Below are 25,989 nucleotides of genomic sequence, written 5' to 3' on the forward strand. Positions count from 1 at the left end.
ATTCCCCAGTCCAACATACATACATAGAGCACTGATTACGTAAGAGTATTGAGAGTGGAACAATCAATCAGCTAATTATTGATTTCACACAGACACAACAGGGTGACCCCCTCCTTACACACACACACACACACACACACACACACACTGAACTGCCCTCACACAAACCAGTGGGCAGCCAGGCCAGAGTCCAGCATTTCAAACAAACAGCCATTGAACGCCAATGAGGTCATGGCTTCACCGCCAGGCAAAGCGCTTCAGCCACTTGTCGGCCCAGTGCAAACCCAGTCTGGAGGGGGAAAAATAAACACCCACTGACAAACGTGAGCACTGAGGAACAGGACAGTAGAGGGTTTGTAGAGGAGCTTTACAAGAAAAGAAACATAATAAGAAACATATGTGTTTGGACTGCTTTATATGGATTCCCGTCCTGCTGTCGTGCCAGCTGGATGCCAGTTAAATGCTGAGTAGTCGCTCCAGAGTTACAACACTGCACAGAGCCGGGATTTTTTTTCTCAAAGCCCAAAGTTGACCAATCTGGGGCTGAAGAGAACAGCTGAGAAACGTTAGACGCTAACTGCAGCTCCAAGGCAGCTACTTGTCTCAGTCAGCTGTGTGATTCAACAGAAATGCTTTGGAAACACAAGCAGATCTTCCTCTGTGTGCTGGCAGTCTGCATCACAACACTGGTGGTAGGTAAGTCAAGAAAACACAGAATATTTTTTCCCTGCATCACCTTTTATTTGTGTATTTCTTGCAAGAGTTTATGTGAGGATGTTTGAGTGAAACAGAAAAGGAAAAAGGGGACTGAACTTTGTATGAACCTGTGTAACACTTAACACTTTCTGTTACCGTAATACACTACTAATTACTTTTATAATAGAGAATAATACATTTGAAACACAATTTCTGACTGCACAATGGCATAACTTTTGTATTATCAGATGGACAAGAAATTCAGTACTTTATGTGTTTAACTCTTTAAAACCTTCTTCTTTCAAAGGACGGGTAAAAAACAGAAACAGCAACTTAACAAGACAGCCTAAGAAATTAGAGGGAAATTCGTTTTTTAAGAAAAGTTAAAGTGGAAAACAAACAAGGAAATGACCCAAAAAAATCCATAAAAAAAAGGAAAAAAAGTATACATTTTTTTTGTGTAACAAAATTTTAAATATATGGTTAAAATAATTACACATGTAGTTTTCTGGACATTTTCTATTGAATTTCTAAATTTTCTTCATCTTTAAATTAATTCTCAGGTAATTTCCTTGTAATTCTCTCTAATTTCTTGCAATTTGGGAGACATTTCTTGTTGTTACTTGCCTTATTCTTCATGTTTAAAAAAAAAAATTAAACCAACTTCCATTGGTTAGTCTCTTATCATCATCATCGTATCATCATCTTTTGTTCCCTCCCAACAAATATTTCGATTACAATTGATCTGGTAATTTGATGTGTATTTAAATGCAGTATTAGATAGAAGAGCGGGCTTGTTACATTAAATTTTCCCCTCATCCGATGTCAAATACACAAAATTGAATATTTTATTGTCTGAATCAAACATGTTTGCTGTTTTCTGATGTTCAACATTATATGTCCTCCTGATCAAACAGGCGTGGAGGAAAAGAGAGATGACGAGTGCGCTGACCTCAATAACACCACCTGGCTGGATTACCGGCAGCAGAGGGTCAAACTGCAGGTCCAGTACCTGCTGCTGACCAGGACAAACATGGACTGTGCTCAAATGTTCGATCACGAGTCTCTCGGTGACACACAGCAGGGGCCATCCTACTTCAACGTCTCTCGCCCGACAAAGGTCATCATCCACGGCTACAGGTGAGGAGGCCCTGTTTTCTCTGTGAGCCTCTGACTGTGAGCGATGAGCTCCTACATGAACACTCACCTTTCTGAAGAAGTTACAACAGTTATGTTTCTTTGACATTTTTCCACATCTGTGTTTTTGTTTGTGCTCTTTACTGCCTTGAAGTGGGAAAAAAAGGATGAAAAATGTGATGATGTCACTGTTATGATTTCTATGCATCATCCTGGATTTACCAAGATTGATGCACGAAAATGTGATGACAGTTCGGGTTTTTTTTAATTTCATTTTTCTTTTTTTTGTCAAATCATACAGCACTTACAGTCCTGATAAAGTAGCTTAGTTGAGCTATTGGTTTTTAAATAATAATAAATAAAAAAAATAAACAATAACTGATTTTTAAAGCTTTAACTGTGATTTTTTTTTTTAAATCACAATTATTTAATGTCATTAAAAAAATATGCACCCTTTCAGTGTCTTTGAAACATCTCTAAGTCCTGAGCCTAAACAAACAGGAGATCAGTCATTTTTGGAAAGTCCCCACAAAGTGAATGCACTGTTCTTGTCATTTTTAGGCATTAACGGAATGAGAGATGCAACTTATGTAGGAAAAAAAAGGAAAATTTTAGACAAATATTCAAGCAATCCTGGGCCAAATAGATGACATACAGTGTGTAAGACATATAAGAAAAAGACAGCTCTTTACATAATTTTAGACAATATATGTGTTTACGTTTTAAGATTTTATGTTCACAAGAACCTCATCAACACATGCTCTAAAGAATATTCATTGACTGATTGATGTCTTTATTTCAAACATGTAAAATACAATAAAAACAGTAGTTAAAACCATATCAACAAAAGAGAGAGAAAAAAGGGACATGATGAATTCCATCCATTGATTGCATCAATGTACAGGTACGAAAGGGAGTAAGAAGAGGTCTAAAATTATTTAATCCTACCCTTTTAATACCTAATTAAACTGTCATCAAAAACTCCCCAGCATACACATACACATATTTCTAAATAAATAAAATTCTAAATGATATAATAATAAATAAAATTAATATAATAATATAATAATAAATATTTTTTTAAAAAAAACCAAATACTTTAAACAACATAAATGTTAGAACATAAAAATTTGGGGAGATCAGTATTGTTTTATGTATGTTTTTAGTCATAGTTAATCATTGATTTATTGAGTACAAATCAATGCCTCCATCTGTCCTTTCGTTCATCCTCCCACCATCCCTGACCTGACCCTACTCGCCCTCCACCCCCGCAGGGCCCTGGGCAGTAAGCCGTCCTGGGTGAAGCAGCTGGCCCGAGCCCTGCTCATGGCGCAGGATGCGAACGTGCTGGTGGTGGACTGGATCTACGGCGCCTCCTTTGCCTACAACCTGGTGGTGGAGAATTACAAGGAGGTGGCTCTGCAGGTCTCCATCCTCATCAACCAGCTGCAGGTGAGAGAAACACCAACATTTATAATGTAGTTTTACTCTCAGAAGGAGGGGATATTAATCTGGGAGTAATATTTGACCGCGACTGAACTTTCCAGCCACATATCAAAAAAGTTGTCCAGTCCTGATTACTGCATTGAATCAGTTTTCTCCAGATTTGACTGCTTTCACACCCTCCTCTCTGGCATCAACCAAAAGTTACTCCCCCGCCTCCAACTATAGTTCAGAAAGAAACAGTCAGGCGCACTGGTTTTAACAGAAAACATCGCATCACCCCAATCTTGGCTTCTTTCCACTGGCTTTCTGTTTGTCTTAGAATTAGTTTCAAGATTTTATTGGTCACTTTTAAAGCTCATCTGGGTCTGGCCCTAAGCTATGCGGGAACTATTGACCCCAATTGAACTAGGACAGTTTATCATTAGGACTGTTAAGCTCTCTGTTGTTATATTGCCTTCTGAGTATCCCATTTCTGCTTTTGCTTCACTTGTTAAAAGCACTTTAAAGACTGTTTTTAAAGGTGCTATAACAATAAAGTTATAATCATTGTTATTATGTAATGATATTTTTGAAAATGCTTCTATTTCTACTGTTGATACCATAGACTGTAAATACATAAATAAATCTTTATTTACAGTCTATGGTTGATACTAACAATAGGCTCAGTAATGACGCTTTAATACAGATAATTAAGGTCAAATTAAACAATAATTTTTTTTTTGTAAAACCCTTATTGATCAGGAATTGTGTTTGATCCGTTATGAAGAAAAACTATGGATATATTTAGAACCCCTTAAGTTTGTTTATTCTAATGCACCAGATGTTTATTTATTTATTTATTTATCTATCTATTTATTTAACACCACCAACAAACAGAGCACTGCAAACAAGACATAAGAAAAACAATGAAGACAAAACAAAGACAAAAACAATGCTGGACAAAACTCTATTTATATATATATATATATAGTATATATATATTTGCACTAGATGTATTAAGAAAACCAAAACATGGTAAAACGTTACATAGCAACACCATAGCAACGCTCGACGTTAAGCCCCTCCCCAGAACGGCCACTGTCCAATCCTACCTTAGCAACCGTAACTAGGCCCGTGACTAGCTTTCAGAGAACCTCAAAGTCCCGACAGCGGATAATATCCGTAAAGTTTGGAGGGAAGTGTGGTATATTTCGCTTTTCCGAAGCCAAAACTTGATAAAAGAGATGGTGAATATGGATTTAACTGTGTGGAAGACCTCATTTACAGCTGAATACATCGAAAATCAACGAGAACTCCTTCATTCGCTCCAAGGTGAGACTAGTGAGTTAGCTAGTTTAGCACGTTAGCAAACAAGACAGTTGAATGTTAACCGGAAGTGACTCGTGTTTTAACAAAACCCAAAACCTTGTTCTATCAGTATGACTGGAACTGGTACTAGAAATTCTGTTTTCATTTTGCTCTTTTATAAAACAAAGATGCAATTTAGCAAACAATACACTTGTAGAAACACTACAGATAGTTTCAGGTGAAAATAAACATTTTTTAAAAAGTTTGTGTCTCTCTTTTCCAACAGGAACATGGATGCAAACTGGAGTCCTTCCACTTTATTGGGGTCAGTCTTGGGGCCCACGTGGCTGGTTTTGTGGGGACCCTGTTTGAGGGAAAGATAGGAAGAATCACAGGTGAGTCAGAAACACCTCCATGAGAAATACCTGGTCACAGGGAATGTAGAAGTCTTTCTGAGGACTTTAAAGACACAACTCATTTAGTTGTAAATTTTGGATTAACTTTGCTCTACTCCAATATGAAGAGTCACCCTCTTTTGTTAGCTAAATAACAAGTCCTTAAAGGAAGAAATTCTGCAGTAGTGTTGGTGAATGTGAAGATAAAAGGTGCCAGCTGCTTTTATTCTGCTGCAGAACAACAGGCCAGACAACAAAGTCTCTCACAGAGCCTCTCGCCTGTGAATGTGTTTGTAGTGTGACCTTGGAAGATTAGTCGGCTCTTCAAAGGACAACGGAGCTTTGATAAGAGATCCTCTCTGAGGCTGTATGGAGACGCTCGTTCCCAGAAAACACTAGCCGACACAATGCACCACTTGTTTATTTTGGGTCTTTTTGTCTGAGTGGGGAGGCTGGTGCAAGTTTGAATGTATAAGTGCAATTCAGAGGAGACAGCATCTGGTCATTAACTGATAAAAGAAATATTTGCAAAAGTTTGAACAGATGAAGTATTTACTGGTGCAAAATCAATTTGACCAAATCATCACAAAGTGAACAGTAAAGCTCTTTATTCAATTACAGAAGTTCAAGGATTTTTATAGTAATTTTACTGAGTGCATTTGTGTTTTCCATTAACAGTCTCATCAATATTAGGTAAATTATTGGTTCTGTATGTAACTTTTTAGAAAATGCTGACACCATTGACCTTAGGTGAACTGCAGTCAGCATCCTGTTAATTGTGCTGGCACTCAATGGGCGCGGGCAAGCACCACGGCATCGGCCAAAACAGTGACTCACCATATATGAGACTGAACGTGATTGACCGGCATCATGTTGATACTATGCTGCAAACTTAAGCACATATCAGTGTATTTTTAATAATGTTACTATCTAAAATGTTCTGCATTTCATTTGGCCCCTTGGCTCTATTATACTAAGAAGCTAGCCATTTATACATTACTTTATCAGCTAAATTTACAAAGGAACTAAAGGCAGATACTTGTAGAGTGGCTAAGTTAGAAGTAGCTGTCTAACCATAGCTCAGGTTACAGGGAGCTAAGTGAATGTCATTGACCTACCTTTTAAGAACGATGTGCCATGACTATTTTGCAAAGGTCTTTATACCTAAATAGTTGTACCTTTTTCCTACGTTTGAACTGTGTCAGCTAGTGCAATCTCAAGAATGTTTGTGGCACATAAAACTTGGACCAATGATAGAAAGTAAGCTCAAACTAGACTGCATTTGAACTTAACGCTTAGCTGGTACAACCCAGTCCTGGGCCTGCTTATCTTTGACTAATGTGTTACCACTTCTGACATCCTACTAGTGGACAAATCCTGTTGTCTTGAAAATCTCAGGACAGGATGCACAGACCAGCAGTCCCTATAACAGTGGTTCCCAACTGGTCCAGTCCCAGGGTCAAGAACTTGTCCATTAGTCCAACACAAAAAGTTAGCTTAGATCACAAAGAAATAAAACATATTGCAAAAATAAGCAGGATGGGGTAACATGGCGGTATATTGACCACGAGCTAGGCGGTAGAAAACCTTGAAAATTTCTCTGCCTGGATGTGTTGCCCTGTTGCTAAATGTTTTGAAAGATGGCTTGTGTTTCCGACTTTACATGCAGTTGCTGCTGTCATGCAACTGTGGTTTCTAAAAGAGAACCTGATTTCATTCTCACAGTGGGTTTGTCTATAAACAATTACAACAGCCACAGAAACTTTATTTAGAGTACGACATACAACCAAATTCTCTGCAGAGAAAAATAGAGAAAAGTTCTTATCTTCTGAGAAAAAGTAAAAGTAAACTTTAATTATGAGAGCACTAAAGGAAAATAATCCTCCTGAAATGTAATTTCCCAATGATGTAAATTCAGTGGTGTCTCTTTATTCCCAAACATCTGTTTTCCTCGTCCTTGTGTTTCAGCTCTTGACCCTGCTGGTCCCATGTTCAAAGGAGCGGACACATATGACCGGCTGGACCCCTCTGACGCTCAGTTTGTTGACGCCATCCACACGGACTCTGACTGTGAGACAACTTTATATTAAATACCATAAAGCCTTAAAATGATACTGATGCATTACCATTACACCATAAATTCTAGAAGCACCACTGCACTGACAACATTAATGAGGTTTTCTTCTGCATCAGATTTTGGTATTTCCATCCCTGTCGGTCATGTGGACTTCTTTCTAAATGGAGGAAAAGACCAGACTGGATGTGCTCGCTCCAGGTTCAATTCAAGTAAGTTCTCCACTCAGGAAAACCAGGGTTTCCGTGGATCCTTGAAAGGCATTGAATTCATTCATCTAAAAATAAGGCCTTAATTGGTACTAAATTTACTTAAATTATTCTTTCAAAAGTCTTAAAAATGCTGAGACATAGGAAGTGGGATTATATGAATTTCTTTTTCTGACATTGCAATGTAAAATCTCAAAATAATCAATAATATATATATATATATATATATATATATATATATATATATATATATATATATATATATTTTTTTATTTATTTATTTATTTATTTTTTTTTTTGTAAAATAATTGAATAAATTCCTTTTCTTAAACTTGTCATGTAGTAGTCTAAACAATGGAATCTCACATTCAAATTTAGAAACACAAAATCGCCCAGAAAACTGGCCATGAATGCCAGTTATTTCCCGCTTCTGTAGTAAACCAAATACATACTTTTATGATACTATAATATGTTCATTGTCTTCTATCTGTCACACTCTAAAAAGTTTTTTTCAACATTTGACATAGATAATCTAACAGGTTTTATCTTGCAATAAACATTTAAGTAAAATTTTTTCAATTTTGGTTATTAGAAATTTGAATTTTCTCCAGATATCTGGCTCCGTCAGTGTTTCTGTGTGTTGTCAGTTCTTATCTACTTCCCAGTGTACGGTTATGTGATATGTGACCACATGAGGGCACTGCATGTCTACATGAGCTCGCTGAACAGCTCGTGCCCGTTGATGGGGATCCCATGCTTGAGCTATGAGCACTTCCTGAAGGGACACTGTTTGAACTGTGACATCTTCAAGGGGAAATGCCCAACTATAGGTAAGAAAACACAACCAGTACTTAAATTAATTACTTTATAATTATCCATATTTTCTGCATTGTTGGTATTATCTGAGTTGTTCATGTCATCTTTCTTTTTACAATAAAAATATGTATAATATTAAAAACCCCAACCCCTGCATGCAGTACAAATGTGTTATTTTCACCTATGCTGGGGTCCCTAAATAGTCTTGGAATTGCAAAAATAAAGTATGACTGGAAAGCTGAGACTTGTGGATTCAGGGAGCTCTATTTTGTTGAATCAGCTGGAAAAAGCATGTTCACAAAGCTTCAAACTGGGCTGTTTTTCTGACAGCATTAAAAGGTCTCTACTGATAATACTAACTCACTTTTTCTGAGGTGCAAATTCAGGATCTAATAGTGGAGTAATTTCACGATTTGGTCGTAAAAAGACAGTGACAGATGTTTTAATGAGGGTGTGGAGGGACAGACAGGCCGGGCAGCACCAAACCACTAAAAGAATATGAACAGTGAATCTCTGTGAAGTCTCAGTATCACCAGCACATATGACATCAGGCCGCACTCAGGCGGCAGGTCTGGTCTCGTCACACGGCGGCTTCTGGCAGCTTCTTATCACTTCAACCCTCTGATACACCAACACACTCTGATACAGTGACACAGTTAACGTACATGGAGACTGTTTGCTTTGTGTGACGTATGTGCTGTTGGTTTTAAATGTGATTGTCAGTCACAAGGGTGTGTGTGTGTTTTCAGGTTTATCAGAAAACAGTGGGATAACCATGCCTCTACTTCCCAAAGAGCAGACGCTGTTCCTCCTCACTACTTCTTCACCACCTTTTTGCTGTGAGTGTGCAGCAGTCCTCAAACATAATAATCCAAACGCACAGATTTTTGTATCATATTAAATGTTGGTTTTTTTTAGTAGTTGAGGTTTCAAGGCAATTTATTACTTCAAGAGTGACTTATACTGTGTCCTACCTTTATGCCAGCAATCAGTTTCTGCATATGTTGTAGGTCAGTAGTAAATTAATGTTTCCCGCTCTGCTCAGCTCATCACATCCTGCTGCAGCTGGAGTATTCTCCTCTGGATAAAAGCGCTGAGCTGGAGGTGACACTCACAACTGACAACCTGGGAACAGAGAAAAGGCTCAGGCTGTAGGTACCTCGTCTGTAACATTGCAATTTTATTACATTTTCCAGATTGTTGATCTTAACCGGACTTACCTGGTTGCATATGGGTTAAATAAAATAAGTAAGATAAAAAAGTGTTCACAGCTCAGGATGATAAAAAAGTTCACAAAAATACGCTTTCTGTGCCAGTTTTCACAGTATTTAAGCATCTGCCTTTGTCCATTTTATTTTGTTTGAAAATATAAAAACTAAATTTGAGATAGTGATAAATCTTCAGCACTTATCAGGTCTTATTATACTGTTGTTTTGAACACCCACAAATTTAATGTGTAAATTATCAAAAGATCCAGGTAGGATTATACTCCGTCCACAGTCCTGCACTGGTCTGGTTGACAGACTCTGATGCAGCAGCCTTTATCACAGAACTCGTACTGTAATTTCCCAGAAAAGCTGAGCGGGCAGCTTCTGTTTATAGAAGAGATGTATGGTATGTTTCACTGTAAAGAGGCCTGGTGGCCAGGTGCAGAAATATGTGCACAAGTTCACTTGAGTTCAGGGGGACTTAAGTCGCTGGCATTGTGTGGATAAAAATATTCTTACAATATTATTTAAATTATATTACATTATATTTAAATACATTTTGCTTATAATACTTCTGTACTTTTACATTTTAAATCTGTGATCTTTACCAACAATTAAGTTTTTTTTCTACTTTTACTTAAGTGATGGATCTAAGTACTCCCTCCACCGGTGGTTTATATCTACTGATTTATTTGTTGTAAAAGAAAAGTGTAACAACAACTGAAAAGTGTAACAACAACTGAAATCAAAGTTAAGGAGAACTTTGGAGATTTTGTTGAGCAAAGCAGTGTGAGATGTAGCATTCAGCCTTTTGTAGGTTGATTAAATCTAAGACAAAAACACAGCAGGAAATTACTGTCTTGTATGATGAACTTTGATTATGTGACACTGTGTGTCTGGTCTTGTGCGGTTATGACAACATTGTTTGTGAGTGTTTATGTGTGTGTGTCTTGCAGTCGGACAGATATGACAGTGTACAGGTTGGTGTTGTCCCACCCTGTGGCTCTGTGTGAGATCCACACCATCGAGCTGAAGAACACTGGAGCTCGCTTCTACAGACAGGGAGACGTCCACGTGAAGTCCGTCTGCCTCACCGAGTTCCCCTCTCTCAGGTACAGTAGAGCTGAAATATGATGTGCACACACACATACTGTTCTGTTTGAGCTCAAATTGAAGCTTGATTTTCTTCTTCTGTAAACCAGCAACAGCTTTTTCTGTTGAGCCTCCGTATAAGGTGATGAAGTAGTCAGTGGTGGAAAGTAACTAAGTACATTTTGACAGTTTGACCGCTGTCCATGAGCAGTGATTTACATGATAGCGAGCTGCGTTAGAGACAGCTCAGCTCTGATTGGTTGTTTTCCTTCAGCCACCATTGATTTAAGAAAATGTCATTAGCAGCAATATGAGGAGGAAGAACATTATTTTTTTCTCATATCATTTGTCTCATACTGTAGTAAGTATGTAGTGACAGTTTCAGCAAATATGACAACATTTTGGCACAAACGTTCACTTGGACTCAAGGATGAACTGATTAGAGTTTGGTGGTCAAAGGTGAGGGTCTCTATGATCTCATCACTCTTATTCTTCACTCTGAGGGGATTTCTTCAAAATTGGCACACACAAGTGAACTTAAGGATGAACTGATTAGATTTTGGTATACAAAGGTCAAATGTCAAGGCCAAGGTGACCTCTTACAACATATTTTTGGCCATAACTCCAGGACTCTGGGTACCCACCTGGAAACTGTGCTGATCGTGTAGATCTTTTGTGCTGCTGGGTTGAAGATGTGTGTGAAGCATCCATGTTTTCAGGACATGGATGTGAACTGTAACGAAAACTTGACTGGTCCATGGAGGCATAATACAGCCATTTGGCGGTAAATCTAGTTTGTAAATGTTACATACTGTAGTTTTAAAGAAAGCAAAACATATTGATTAAATTTAAGTGTGTTTCTGTTTCAGGCGAGAGAGGCCGCTGTGTGTGAACAACTTCCATGTTAGACGAGGAGCTCCGTGGTCACATGACTATGTGCAGCTGTGTGGCATCTAAAGATTCGTTTTAAAGAAATGAGATTTACTCCAAAAGACATTGAGGTAAAAAAAAAACACCCACTACAGTGAAGTCACCCCACATGAAGTCCGTTTCAGAGAGCCAAAGAACCACATTTATTTCTGGAGAGAAAGCTAATACTGTAGAGACTATTACTTTACTACTGACTTACGACGTGGCTATGCTTCATTTTTGGGTTATTTGGCTAATCCACAGATCTTCCAACATGACTGAATACATTATTATTTGTTATTGCCATAGTTTTTTGTTATTTCGGTTTGTCTCTTTGCTCACTCCTGCAGCTCTTTTTTCTATAATCTGGTTTTAGGATGTTCCAGTTTTTTTATGTATTTACTGACTCATAGTTTTAATTGTGCTAAATTCTGTCTGTCTTTTAAAGATATTTAATAAACTGGTAACAGCGCTTTGCTTTTTTGCAGTGGTGGAAAGTGAATAAGTACACAGCAATGACTGTAAAAAAGTGGAAACGTAGGCGCAGGCGTGCTATCAACCTCCCGATGACAAATTCAAAGCATATATTAGCTCATAAAAACGTTGATATGATACGCACTTTTTGAACATTATTTAGCAATCAAAGATTTTCTCAGCCTCGGGTGCTTTAATGATTTTGAGTATAATCAGTGAGTGAGCTCTTTTTAGCCTCCTCGGCCTGACAGAGCTTTAAGGCACACTCGATTAGTCTGCAGCCGATGGAATGGCACAATACAAAGAATGTTTTTATACAGAAAGTGCTTGTTTTTGGTCTATTATTATGTACTTTTTCATCCATATCTATATTTTTCGTACAAAAATATTCCCACCTCTGCGGACACCGTAGTAAAACAGTGCAATCATACCCATGTGCTGTGATAGTTTGCCAACTATTGAGCTTTTCTGCAAACACGATTGCTGCAGACAAGATTATACTGGGCTTGTTTTGTACTGTAATGATATGACGCAATGTGATGCCGTAACTAATTCTCTTTTTAGCCATCTTAATTTTTCATTGCTCGCCACCCATGCTGCCGCCACCATATACACAAAGAGTATAGAAGTGCATCACAAAACAGACCTGCCCCCTCTCACTCTCAAACTCAGACCAAACTCTAATCAAACCGTAAAACTAGTCAGGGCTGATCAAATATAAACCATGAATAAGTTACTGCACTGCCTAGTTCATGCCTAAAATGTTTTCAGAAACATATTTTATTGCTGTGTTTAGCTGTGATGGAGAGAGTTATTGTGAGACGTGAAATAGTTGTTTAAGTGGACTTGTGACGTGGACTTGTGAGTATGACAGAAAGCAGAAAGTGACAGAAAACAAACTGCATTTTCACTGCACACAAAGAACTTTATGGAGAAATCTTGGCCCCATGAAAATACTTTTTAAAAAAACACTGACTTCTTCATGTACAGTAAGTCCCATCTCTGTATTTTGGAAGTCAGTAACAGGAGAAATAGCACATTTCACAGTATACACATGTGTATTAAATACTCAGTTACTTAAAAAAAAACATGATCTACAGGCAAAATATCCTCAAAAAGACGTTGGTGTTGTAAGAGGTTTTTCTACAGAATAATTTGGCATCGAGTCAGCGTGCACTCAGAGAAACAAACATAATATGCCGACAAAACATGAGAGTGAAATGGAGAAAATCTAAACTACTAAGTTGCAGATTTTGTACCGAAAGTATTCGTACACGTCTGGAAAGTTCTCAAGAAGTATACAAAACTAAATATTTTTCATATCTTCAAAGGATTAAGAATTGAGTAAAATGAAGGCTTGTTGTATTTTCAAGCAGTTGTTTAGTCATTCAGATCCAGAAAATAAATGTGTACAGTATTAGCCTTACATAGTTAAATCACTACCCTTAATAACATTTTGCAAGAGCTGTGAAAAAAAACAAACATCAGAAGTCAAATTCAACATTAAATCATGTGAAGTCCAAAACAAACAATCATAGTTTTAACATCAAATACAAGTGAGATGAAAACCAAGTTCATCTGTTTCAGTGTTACAGAATCTGCTTTTATTACACAACAAAAACATTTCAGACATTTAGTGTGCTGGTAAAGTGAAGGCGTCTGTCCTCAGTTCCAGTGATGGTGTTAATAAAGATTTAAATGACAGTTAAAAGATTAAATGTTAGAATCCACAAGTCTTTAATTGGACTGATGTTTCTCTTTGATAGCTGCAACAGAAACAAATAAATGCTTTTGGAGCATTTTATGTCAGCCATGTCACGAGAAAAAAAGTTGTCATTGTATGTTTCTGCAAACCACAGATACGTTACATCTGCACATTTTGAATGTGTCATATAAATGTTTCTAAAGTGATATAGTTTATGAGTCGACTTTATCATCAGGAGGTGTTGGTTAAAGACCACTGTTCAAGACTAACAGCCAGCAAAACTTGATATGTTTTAACAGTCATTGCTGTATTTCCAGCAGATTGTTTTTTTACAAAGAAATTACTGAGTGTCCTGCCTGAATAGTGCTGCAAAAAGGTTTTTTTTAATTACCGAAACATACTGCTATTCCTGCTGGGACAGACATCCTGCTAAGACTGTGTCCCCAAAGAAGAATTTTAAGTCCAGGCATGATCTTTTCCTAATCATAAACAAGTGGTTCTTGTGCCTAAATTAACCACGTTAACCGCAGCATTGTTAAAAAGTAAAGTTTCAACATATTTGCTAGATGCTAACAGGCAAATGTAATGTATATGTGGTTTGCAGAAATGTACAATACTAGTGTTAACTCTGGAGATTGGGTCACTCAGCTTTTTGTATAAATTGTAGATTTTGTAAAACCCATGTTCATTGAAATGTCAATAATATCTAGAAATTTAATTTAAAATGAATAAATGCAGCGTTTCCCCACCTGTACATTTTTTAGGCAGATTTCAGAGCTTCATGGTGGCAAAAATCGTGCTTCAAAGATTTTAAATCTTGACCAAAAATATTTAGGCAGTAAAAAAAAACTACAATTGTCGGGCATTAAATTGATAAAAGTTATTATGGTGATAAATATCAGCCACAACAAATACTGATTTTTAAAATACATCAGTATCAGAGAAGGAAGAGCTTCTGGATGTTCAAGCCTGATGATGTGAACTAAGGTGAGAACAGAGAGCGAGGAGAAGACAGTGTCGTATCAAGTGACATGTGACACATTCATACTGCTATACTGTAGATAATAAGAGTGTTTCCAGGAGAGACTGTCCTCACAGTTTGGGAGTGTCGGTCGGAGCCAGCGGCGCTCTGCCCCTCTGGAATCGAGGCGGTAGATTCCCGTCACTATCACCTCCTGCAGAGTCAACATCGAGGCTTTGATTAGGAATCTCATAATCACAAACTCTCCTGCCATTCTGATAACATGACAGACATGCTGTGTCAGACTGCCGATTAATAGATCAGTTTCTGCATACTCCGACTGACTTGCCCTAACATGTCGTTTATCTCGTCAAAATATGAAAAAGTAGGACAGCTGGAGCCGGTTGTTATTTTGCTTCTTTGTGTAAAAATTAGGATTGTTTTGCAGTTTCTTACTGGTGGTCCAAATTGTCGCCCTGTGCAGACACAGTCTCCCTCTGTCATTTCTGCAACCACGCTCTTGAAAATGTCGGTGTTGAGATATTTGCATAAATCCAAACACCTGTTGATGTACAAGTGTTTCATAATGTTTAAAAGTGGGTGTGTTTCTTCCTCTGACCGCACATAAGGGCTTTTCTGCATGCATTGGTTCACCAGCCTTGTAAACCGTTTTCGAGTTGGTTTGTGTACAGCTGTATCCATGACAAGAGCAGACTGTGAATGAATAACAGGCCATGTGTCGCAAACTGCAGTAAAAACTCCAGTTGATACGCATATTCCAAACTGGCTGCATACATGTCAAATAATGCTCCTAAAACCTGAATAATACCAGCCTATTTAATGTCAGGAAATGGCCCAATTTGGAATATTTGAAGGGAATATTGTGTTTATATCACTCACATCGCCCATTGGTATAAAGTAACCTAATACATTTACTCATGTACTGGAATTCAGTACAATTATGTAGTACTTTTACTTAAGTGTTCCTTAAGTGGTATGCCTCGACGCCACAGCATTTACATTTCAGCTTTAAGTACAGTTTGATGTTAACACTGTGTTTATATTTTTTCTTAGTATTTTACACAGTGGTTTTGTTACTTTAAAGCAAAAGACATGAGTACTTGTCGTGCCATGTCTGAACTGAAGTTGTGTTATTACCGTCTTTGATAGATTTGGCCGACTGCTTCACAGCCGCCCTGCAACCCAAACCCGACTCTGACCCCACCGTCCAGCTATGAAATGTGATCCTCCACCTGTGATTGGGCGAGTGCTGCTTTTAGGATAGTGGGAAGGCAGGCGGGGGGGTCGAAGGGTGAACAGATAAACCGACAGACAGCCAAAGGGTGGGCACACTGGATTACTACCATGGTACTGCGTTTTTTTTTCGTGGAGATCCCTGAAATTTCCGAGCTGTAATCCTATTCCGAAAAGAACACAGCTGCTGCCTGGCCGACCTCGCTTCTGCTCTTACATCGTCGAACCCGCACACACTATACAAAGTACAGCTACACACAGGACCCGATCGACTGTCTGATCCCACTCTGTGCTCATTTCACTGAGCAGATCTCTTCTATCTGAGTAAACAAATTGGCTACTGTACCAAAGATGACTCTAAGCTTGTGAGTGGCCGAGCCAAAATAAACACTAATGCTGAGCAGCTGGCTGGGAATCGATTTTAATCTTAAAGTATGTCTTGAATGTAGCATAAAAATCCAGATATATCCCCAAAACTGAGGACTACAGCCCACCAGTTTAATGTCAATCTACAGCCTCAAATAAGTTTGTTAGTTACCCAAAAACCATTCAAAATTAAATTAGACTGATTGTTTTAATATTAGTATGTGTTTGAAATGCGACAGACAAAGCAGCCAAAGCATCAGATCCTCACATTACAAATTAAATAAGTGCAAAATAACCAGAAAACTAAATAAAAAACCATAATAACATTACAGCAGAGGCTGGACGATGATTATTACTGTAATTTGATTGTCATTTTTTCGAAATAATGTTGTCCAAGCTATTACCTATCAACACATAAGAATAAATACGTCATGTTTTACATGTAACTTAGGTTAAAGGAATCGTCAGAGAGACTTGGTGTTCTCTGCAATTAGGTGGAAAAACATATGAACGTGTAGGTATTGACTATTAATTAGAAAATATCGACCAAAAATCAAATATCCTGCATCCTTACTCACTGCTTCTCCAAAGTTGGGCCGTGCTGACAGACTAACCATAGATAAATACCCCATACAATTTCAATTCAAAAATATCAGAACTTTTCCTTTAAGTAAAAGTAGTATTATAACAATATAAAAATACTCCATTAAAAGTAAAAGTCTTGCATTAAAAAATCTTGCTTAAATAAAAGTATATAAACACTGTGAGCAAAATGTACTAAAGTAATACAATGAAAAAAATAATGACACTTTCAGAGTGTTTTAATGTAAAAATAACTATAGTTTTTATATATACTGTATGTTCTTGGTAATTTTATCTGACTCATAGTATTTGGATCTGTTTTGTAAGTGTTCTATATAAATCTTAAGTAATATAACCTACATTAATTCCCTCTGAGATTGCACAGAAATGGAAATACATCAAATATGTACTTGAATAAATTCACTTTTTTACTTTACACCATTCATTTGCCATATTGTTAGGAAAATATTCATGTTAATGCTGTAATCAACGCCCAGCCCTATGAAGCAGTGTTAGTAAGAATTGTGCACTGCAAGCCACCCATGCACAAACACACACACACACACACACACACACCGCCCCCCTCGCTCTCTGCCCAGGTGAGGTACTTACATGTAGCTTAAGTGGTGACCCCGTGTGTTAGCTCCAGCACCCCGCCCCTCTACCTCAAATAATCCCTCTCACTGCCATAATCCGTTAAGGAGCCCGCCACATCAGCAAAGTCCTCCAGGACCAGGCTGGTGGAGTCCTCACCAGTGGGCAGCTCGGGGTCAGATGCCCAGGGGTGCTGATAGCGGTCGCGCTGCGGTTCATCCAGGGTGGTCTTCCTTGGTCCCTGCAGGTGGGGGGGCTGAGGCTTGGCTGGATCGGACAAGTGGTCGGCCGGTGTCGGGTCCTCGCCCTGCTGCTGCTCCTTACCGCTGCCGCCTTCGCTTCCGCTGCCGCTGCCCTGCGAGGAGGGGGCCAACACGTGGTAGAGGCTGGGCAGGCGGATGTCCAGCAGCACGCCACTCTTAATGTAGAGCTTGTTGTTGAGGTTGTAGAGCTTCTCTGCGATGTCGTAGCCCAGCATGATGGAGAAGATGCGGGCGATGTAGCGCTCCTTTGATATCAGCATGTAGAGGCGGCGGCGACGCCATGAGATGTAGCGGGAGTCCTCCTCTGCTGTCATGGTCACCTGGGGAGTGTGAATGAAACACCTGAATATAAGTGTGTTAAAGGTTCCCTGTGGAGCTTTTTACCAACAGTAGCAGGATGGAGCAACGTTTTGGGCCCCTGTTTGTTTGCGTCTTGCATACACAAAGGGAATCATGGATGTATAAAGAGAAATGGATACCGTGTTGGAGGCGAGCACCCGTTCACTCCTGTGAAGGTTGCTTAGTGGCTCATGAAGCCAAAAAAGCTGTATTGTTAGTTTGGTATGGAATTAACCAGATTTTCCACAGCGTGGGCCCAATAGAGCAGGTGCTGAGTGTGATGATCAATCAGTTAACCCAGAAAGTAAACAGCTGATTGATTATGAAAACAGTCTTTAGTTTGTCCAGGCCTTGTTTCTACTTTAACGAAGCAACAGGATATGTGAAAAACAGCAAGGCTCCTGCTTTGTTAAGCTTATCAGTCAGATGCTGCGTCTGATAGAAGGGACGCAAAATAAAAGACAACTCGATATCCACGTCTTGGTTACTTGTTCCAAAACCTTCAAGTGGCAGCGCTTCAAGTTACTTGAAGTTAACTTGCTGCCACACTTAGGACTGAACAAATAAACTGCGTGTACCTGAAACTTTCCCTCCTCGTTTGGTCTGAGAGACTCCCACTCCGGAGAGTCCAGGAACTGGTGTCGGTGGATGTAGTGCAGGAACTGTCCCTCCAGAGATACGTTGATCCTAAAGGGGGTTTAAAAAGAGAGACGGGAATTAAGACGTGATAATGAGAGCAGAGAGAGAGCTGGAGGTCACTTTGCAAGTAAATGTTTGCATGAATATCTCTGACAGACAAATCTGTGGACAGACTGACGACTGCTCTGTTTTTGACATTTAGAGCTTTACAACCACAGCAAACTACTGTTAACTGTAGAAAGATGAAGTATCTCATCCTGTCCATGTTTCTGATTATATATCTGACTCTGGTAGCATTTTGACTGTCAAATTTTTACTTGCAGTGCAGTATTTTCAGAAGGTTGTATTTCTACTTGAAAAAAAACATCGTGAGTACTTGGTTTGGTTTCTTCCTCTGCCAGGTTTCTTTCAGAAGTCATAGTTTAAGACTTTGGACGTTCCTCCCACAGACGGAAGCTTTATTTTAGAAGAAGAATAACTTCCGCAGAGTGAGATAACCCAGCGCACTAAACATTAAACCTTCATTGGATTATGTCAAAAGCTTCTGTTTTATCCTCATTTCAGCGTGAGGTGAATGTTCTCATATCAGGGCTGCAAACGGTCTGCTTCATGTCAATCACCTGACATCTACTGAGAGAAATGGATGTCTCCTCCAGGAAATTATTCTTGACCAAAACGGTTCTCTTCCTTTGTTATCCAGGACAGCCTCTAAATGTAAGGCAGGACTACTTACAAAGGATAAAACAAAGACATTTAGTTAAAAAGTCTAATTGCAAGTCATGTGGTGGAAGATGTACTCAGATCTTTTATTTAAGTAAAAGTAGCAACACCAATGTGGAAATACTCTTTTATGTCTGGCATTAAAAGTAAAAATACAAAAGTATTGGCATGAGATACTTGAAGTACCACAAGTAAAGCACTGAACATAATGTCCCATTTTAGAAGAATGTAAATTATTATATTATTGTACAATTATTATATTATTATTGAGTTATAGTTATCAGTGCATCACTTTAATGTTGCAGCTGGTAAAGATGGAGCTTATCTGAACCATTTAATCTGCCGGGTAACTTAAATTTACTTCTAGGGATAAATTATATTTAATTTAGAATAATTCAACATCATTTATTTGATTATTATATTTTGTATTATTCATCTGGATCTGCAGTAACCAAAGTTGCCAAATTATTATTGGAGTAAGAAGTAAGATATTTCCCTCTGAGATGCAGTGAAGTAGAACAGGGTTTACGTAGAAGGCCTTGAAACTATTTATCTAAAAAAAAAGGCCATAATTGACATTAAAATACATTAATTCAATCTTTCAAAAGTTTTTAAAATGATGTGACACTGGCGGAGGGATTTTTATGAATCTTTTTTTTCTGACATTGCTTTGCAAACATTGTATTTTTGTTTTTAAAAATACAGAATTCCTCTTGCCAAATATCACCCCCCGACCCCCCAATCTTAAGTTATTTATGTCAGTCCATGTTATTTTCCACATCAACATTGGCTACTGCAAAATCGGCCATAAATTTCAGTCCGTGTGGCATTAAATATGTCTTTAAGAGCCTTGAAGAATTATAAAGTAGCATGAAACGGAAATACTTAGGTAAACTTCCTCAAAAAGTACAAGCACATTATTTAAGTAAATGCTTTCCACCACTACTCTGAAATAATCATAAATAGGCTAACACTGGTATTCTGTATTCAGATGAAAGCTTATTTGTTCGCTATATGGAGTCAGTCTTCTTTATTTATACTCTCCACAACAATAGGTGTTAATTTACAGCTACTCTGTATTGCAGTATTAATTACTCCATATGGCACTTCACACTGCCAGGGTTAGGGATTTTCATTGGGGAGCCCCGTGCTAAAAATGTCCCTGTACTAATGCTGGTAATTTCCTTTGTGGCACATACAATGAATGGCCAAAAGTATGTGGACACGTGTGTCTTTTGGTTCAGAGCTGCTTTTCTGGTAATGATTTCTGGAAAGAGACATTGTTGTTGAGTTTTTCCGATGTACTTTTTTGGCGCTTTGAGCACCACAAGCTGAGTGCCATCTAGTTTCATTATATCGGCGAAAAGGCAGACATCTCTACAGCCAATACCTCTGACTCTCTGCAACTTACACCAAAACAATCTAGATTTTATTTTTGATTTGGGGGTGAACTGTCCCTTAAATGATAAAGCATATCTCCAACCCTGTGGCAACCATTTGGGAAAAACATTTTCCAGTTTTAACATGACAGTGCCCTTGTGCACAAAGCCAGGTTCATAAAGAAAATATTTTCTCAGTTTAGTGTGGACCTGCAATGAACCTCATCATCTAACATCAGTGTCGGACCTCACCATTGCTCATGTGGCTTAATGGGACCAAACAGGACTCACGTTTCAACATCCTGTGAAATGTTGATGGTTTTGGAATGAATATCTCAACAATCATGTGTTCATATGTCCACATACTTTTGGCCATGTTGTACCGTCAGATGTCTTAGATTACACAGTAGTAGTGTATCAGTAATTCCAATCTTAAAATCTTAATAAAAATGAAATAAAGATGACAAAAAACATTATGTAACAAAAATTATTATTAGCTCCTTGTTTTTGTGTGTTGTTTTAAATTTGGCTCATACGCTGAGCTGTCAGCAGCGTGGCCAACATTTAATTTAAGATGATGAATTTATGAGGAGCAGTGAGCGTCTGCTCCTGTCCCAAAGTACAAAGGTATCATTTAACCAGCTGGCAGAGTGCAGAGGGACGGCACGCTGGTGAGTCACAGACGAAAATACTCTGTTTACAACATTTCTCTTGTAAAGGCTCCAGGACTGTGAAATCTAAAGCAGCTCCACTCTGAGGATGTTTGGATGAAGAGGATACGTTTCCTGTGACAGTTTAACGCTGCCAGCAGCATAAAAGAGTCCGAAAAAGGAATCCAGCATTCTTCTTAAATTAGCTTTTTTTAAAAACACTGAGTGAGAGAAAGATTTTAAACAGATAAATACCAGGGTATATACTGTATATCTGTGCTACAGATGTCCTTTGTCTTAATTTCAGTGACAATAAAACCTGCAACAACATACTATTTCCCAAAATTAAGTTTCATACACTCTAAGTGAAAAAGTAAGACAGAACTACCTTTATTCTTGTCCACAAAACTCCCATCATTCATAACAGTTACGCCCAACAATGCAAACAACCGAAAGAGCCTTGAAATACAAATCACTTTTTAGTTTTTGTTGTGTGTCTCAAAAAGTAGTGCAAGTGCAATTTTGAGGTACTTGTTCTTTAAAAGACTATTTCCATTCAATACTACTTCAACTCCACAACATCTCAGAGGGAAATAATACAAGATTAAATTATCAACAGGATTAATGCAGAAATTTGCTCTAACTTGACCATCTTGCAAATTCAAATCAATCCAATTATATGATACAAAAACACTCTTAAATGGGCCATTCTGGAAAATGGACTTTGCTGCAGTGACGTAGACGTGTAAAGTGTGTGTCAGTACTCTGTGACATCATCGTTGGGGGTGGTACTTCGATTTACGGCAGCTGTCATATTTTCATCACTTAAATGACTTAAATGTGTAATATGTGTAATTGTTTTGCTTTTATTGGTTAAACTTACTTGTTTTGGTTCACTCAGTGTCATTTTCAGACAAACCAGACAGCAGCTTTCAACAAAAAAGCTCAAAAAATCCACTGTGAACTACCTGCTCAGCTTCAAACTGCAGTCACACAGTAACAAGCTGGTGAACATAAGAGCCCTGACACACCAAGCCCATGAAATAGGAGGTCGATCAATGTCGGGCCATCGGTGAGTGAGTGTTGCCCTAGTTTTTGCACTGTGATCGGCCCTGCTGACACCCTTGTTAAGAGGCTGTGATATCCAAACAAACTTGTTTAATCTATTGAACTCTTTAGCAGAAACAGCTCCTAACTGTTATTATGTGCTACTACACTGTAGATATCCTTTATTTTTTCAACATCGCGTTGTGTTGTGTGTGTGCTAACTGGCTAACAAGCATCTTGAGTCCCTCCTGTCAGTCTGCCAGTTTCCCTTTTTGAATAATGAACACTGACTTCTGTTGTCTGCCAGAGAGTTATCTCTTCTCATGCAGGTGCAGAACGTATCTGCTAACTGGCCGTCAGCTTTAGTTTTTGTGTCCAAGCAAATGTGTTTGTCTGAGTTACAGGCAAAGTGAGGCGATGCAGCAGTTGGCATTCATCACTGTTAGTTCTTTGATGTCGGCTCAGCCTTCAGGCATTTTGCAAGAATGCAACAACAAAACGTTGTCGATGTGCATCATCCATCTATGCCGCTGTAGTAATAAGAGCAAAATGTAAACCACCAAATTGAGCCCTCGCTATCGTGACATTATTGTGTGGCATAAAAAGTGCGAAGAGGAGGAGAATGTGGACGCAGTTGCGGATGGAAAAAGAGGCTGACTTGGCATGCCGATTTTGCAGTGAGAGCTGAGAGCTAAGTGTTGGCATCTACCAGCATTTAGCAGTGTCACGCTTATCAGTGCATCATTTCATGCTTTGTTTCTGTTGGTTGGTTAGTAGACGTAGGTTGTAACAGCAGTCATCCCAAAATCTCTCTCACTGTGCAACGTAGGAACACGGTTTTAGAACCGAGACCGAAAATATTGCCATGTTCCTTTGACAGCCCAAAATCGCACAGTATATTCTGGGCCTAAGACTCAAGCGGCCATAAACACGACCTCTACATGAACGCTAATGTTGTTCTGCTGGATGTGTAAATAAGCAGCTGTTTGTTAACACGTTCATCATGTTAACTTCTAAGATGATTATACTGTATATGAGATGTTGTGTTTACAACTTGTTTCCACTGCATCCATCTTGGAAAATAACCAGTTATCGAGGGTTTAAGAAAAACATTTTAGTATTTGTGGTATTGCTGCTTTTACTGGAGTGTGTTGGCTGTACTCTGTGGAGATGTTTTTGCGTTATGTAGCACAGGTGTGTAGATATACACACACATTCCCACCTCCCAGACAGCAGAAAGGAGAGCCGGTCGATGGGCGTCTTGCCCTCCACGGCGTACGTCTCTCCTGCCTTCAGCTCCACCACCTTGTTCTCAAAGGCGCTGGCGATCTCCTTGAACACCTGGACGGGCACGCCCAGAGGCAGGTACACCGCCTGGTAGAGGGAGGTCAGCTCCTCGTTGCGTATGCCCTCCTGGTGCAGCCGAAACAGCAGGTGGCAGATCTGAACCAGGCAGACCAGCAGCAGGAGCAGGTTCCAGGTGAAGACGTCCAGGCCGCACATGGTCAGCCAGCCCCACACCGTCAGGCACACGAAGGCGGGAGCCAGGAAGCCGAAGATGAAGAGGCACCCATAGGCCCCGCTGCCTCCCATGTAGCCCAGAAACAGCATGGTGTTGCCCAAATGGTAGATGGCTCCCTCTGTGTTGTTCGTCCAGCCGTCGCAGACGGGAGGATGGAACAAGCTGTCCAGCAGAGTCGAGTTGTCCACGCTCATGTTTGTCTTCAAATGATAAGCTGAAGGAAGCTTCTGATGCACAAAACAAACCCAAAAAAGACTTCTTATCCAATGAAACCCTGGTGCTATTTCTGTCCCATCAACATGTGCAACTAGTTGTTTGCTCAAAAATAAACAGCGAACGCTGACAGAAGAATGTCAGAAGTAAATGTTTGTTCCCTCGGTGTGCCGTGGAAAATCCCTCAGTGTGAAGAAGTTCTCACGGCTCTGTTTGTTACAGAAACACAGCTGGAATGGGTTTCTCCTTCTTCTCTCATTATGCGTCCCTTCCTCTCTTCTTCCCGTCGTCTCCCGTCCGCCGCTGCGACTATTCTGTCGATTTCTCTCACCCGCCGGCCTGTAGTGCGGAGCCAACAGCTGGAAGAGAGGGGATAAGGGAGGGTGGGCGTTGATCGAGCCCTAGAAGGATAACCATGTTTGGAATTGAAACCCAAGGAGGAAAGAGTGGCGGACAGAAAGCAGGCCTGCTACTTAACATAACAGAACGAGAGAGAGGGAGGCAGGAAACGGGAGGGAGGACAGGGACTCTAACAAATATCTGACAGACTCACAGTGTCACACACATCTTATTTATGTAACCTAATAGCACAAATCACAAAGCTGCCTCAAGGTGCTTTATCGTCACTGAATAATGGAAAGATTTCCCCAAAAAATGGAAGAAACTTTCAGAAGAGTAACCGAGGAGGGATCCCACACAGTTCTTCCTTCACCTAAACATTGTGAGTGCAGTTTACTCTCAGGAGGGCAGCTCAGCCGGTGCATATTTAGAGACACTGAAATAAGTAGGATGACGGCGCAGGTCAGATTTCAGGTATAAACACCCACAGGCACCGCCGCCGCCTCACATATCCAGCTCTCCACTCAGCCTGCAGGACTCACAGCTCACAGCGTCCGTCTCAGTCTCAGGACAACCCAGAACTGCTGGCATTGTACATTTCTTTAAATCACGGATATTTAGATTCAGACAACTTTATTAATCCCGCCAGGAGCAATTTGTTACCTTGCTGTGCACACATACAGTGACATGTAGACACGTAAATAGATTAGTAATAATAATAATTAATAATAATTACATATTAAAAACAAAAAATATGCTCAGAAGTTCAGTTGAATAAAAGAATGAATTAATTATCAATTATACATTAAAACAAAACAAATAAAAATGAACATTTACAGAGAATTTGAAAGACGAATTGCAGATGTAATAAAAGATTTCGAATGGCGGTTAGTGTTACAAGTAGAGGTCGACAGGTTTTCGGCCTGGACGATTAATGGGAGATTTTGCCGATTATATGTATCAGTGTTTTATTTTAAAATTGATAAATAAAAAAGTGTGCATATTACACTCAACCAGCAGGGAAGGCAGTCTGCAATGCATGCAGATAGTGTCAGCATGGGAGGAACTTTTGGAAGAGTGTTTCCATTGCAGTTTTGAGAAATATGGCTTTTTCAAATCACCTGAAATACCACCTCATGCAGGCATTAAATCTTTTTGTTGCCATAAATGGGAGTTTTTTTTTTAAATTGATGTGTTTCCATTAGGCATGTTTAAAAATGGTTACATTTCTTTCAAAAATAGGAAAAAAGAGCAATTTGGCGAGAAATGCCCTGCAAAATTGCACAAAAATAAAAAATAAAAAATAAAAAATAATTAAAAGGTTACAAAAAAAAATGGTCTAAAAATTAATCGGATGGGATTCGATTTTTTTTTTTAAAAAAAGGGAAAATGTCCAGAAAACTAATTTTATAATTCTCTCACTTATAAAAAAGAAGAAAAATGTGTAATACTAAATACTATTTAATTATTTTCAGGTAATTTTGTTGTAACTTTTCACTAATTTCTTGCTAAATTTTTGGCCATTTCTCAAGTTTCTCAATACCTTCTTCCCATGTTTTTGAAAGAAATCAAGCAAGTTTGTTCAGGTTTTAAAGGGTTAACTTGCCTTGTGGTTTATACATGTTAAAACCATAATTTTTCAGCATTGAAATTTTTAGGCTGAGGCCATTATT

At 38.9% G+C, this 25,989-nt stretch overlaps 2 protein-coding genes across 6 annotated transcripts; one reads left to right on the plus strand and one right to left on the minus strand.

Annotated features, from left to right (window-relative positions):
• Window positions 1-237: 237 nt before the first annotated feature.
• Window positions 238-11,741, plus strand: pla1a (phospholipase A1 member A). 4 transcript variants are annotated; one of them, XR_015777711.1, is made up of 12 exons: window positions 238-696; window positions 1,614-1,836; window positions 3,108-3,285; window positions 4,853-4,961; window positions 6,930-7,031; window positions 7,155-7,247; window positions 7,892-8,074; window positions 8,810-8,899; window positions 9,106-9,211; window positions 10,225-10,380; window positions 11,080-11,144; window positions 11,230-11,741. XR_015777711.1 is itself a non-coding variant. In XM_042494413.2 (11 exons), the coding sequence occupies exons 1-11, from the start codon at window positions 630-632 to the stop codon at window positions 11,315-11,317; spliced, it is 1,395 nt and encodes a 464-aa protein (XP_042350347.2). In that variant the 5' UTR covers window positions 244-629; the 3' UTR covers window positions 11,318-11,741. The 4 variants fall into 4 exon arrangements, 3 of the variants coding, with proteins under 3 accessions (XP_042350347.2, XP_087939711.1, XP_087939710.1); XM_042494413.2 differs by lacking the exon at window positions 11,080-11,144 and having other exon boundaries at window positions 244-696; XM_088083585.1 differs by lacking the exon at window positions 11,080-11,144 and having other exon boundaries at window positions 244-692.
• A 906-nt stretch (window positions 11,742-12,647) lies between these two features.
• popdc2 (popeye domain cAMP effector 2) lies at window positions 12,648-24,343 on the minus strand. 2 transcript variants are annotated; one of them, XM_042494415.2, is made up of 4 exons: window positions 23,465-24,343; window positions 18,386-18,494; window positions 17,365-17,788; window positions 12,648-14,623 (listed from the first exon to the last, which is right to left on the minus strand). In XM_042494415.2, the coding sequence occupies exons 1-4, from the start codon at window positions 23,956-23,958 to the stop codon at window positions 14,541-14,543; spliced, it is 1,110 nt and encodes a 369-aa protein (XP_042350349.2). In that variant the 5' UTR covers window positions 23,959-24,343; the 3' UTR covers window positions 12,648-14,540. The 2 variants fall into 2 exon arrangements, with proteins under 2 accessions (XP_042350349.2, XP_042350348.2); XM_042494414.2 differs by having other exon boundaries at window positions 17,224-17,788.
• Window positions 24,344-25,989: the final 1,646 nt, after the last annotated feature.

The sequence above is a fragment of the Plectropomus leopardus genome, chromosome 10 (assembly GCF_026936395.1).
Source record: "Plectropomus leopardus strain MGB_pleo_1.0 chromosome 10, ASM2693639v1, whole genome shotgun sequence".
In the NCBI taxonomy this organism is placed as follows: domain Eukaryota; kingdom Metazoa; phylum Chordata; class Actinopteri; order Perciformes; family Serranidae; genus Plectropomus; species Plectropomus leopardus.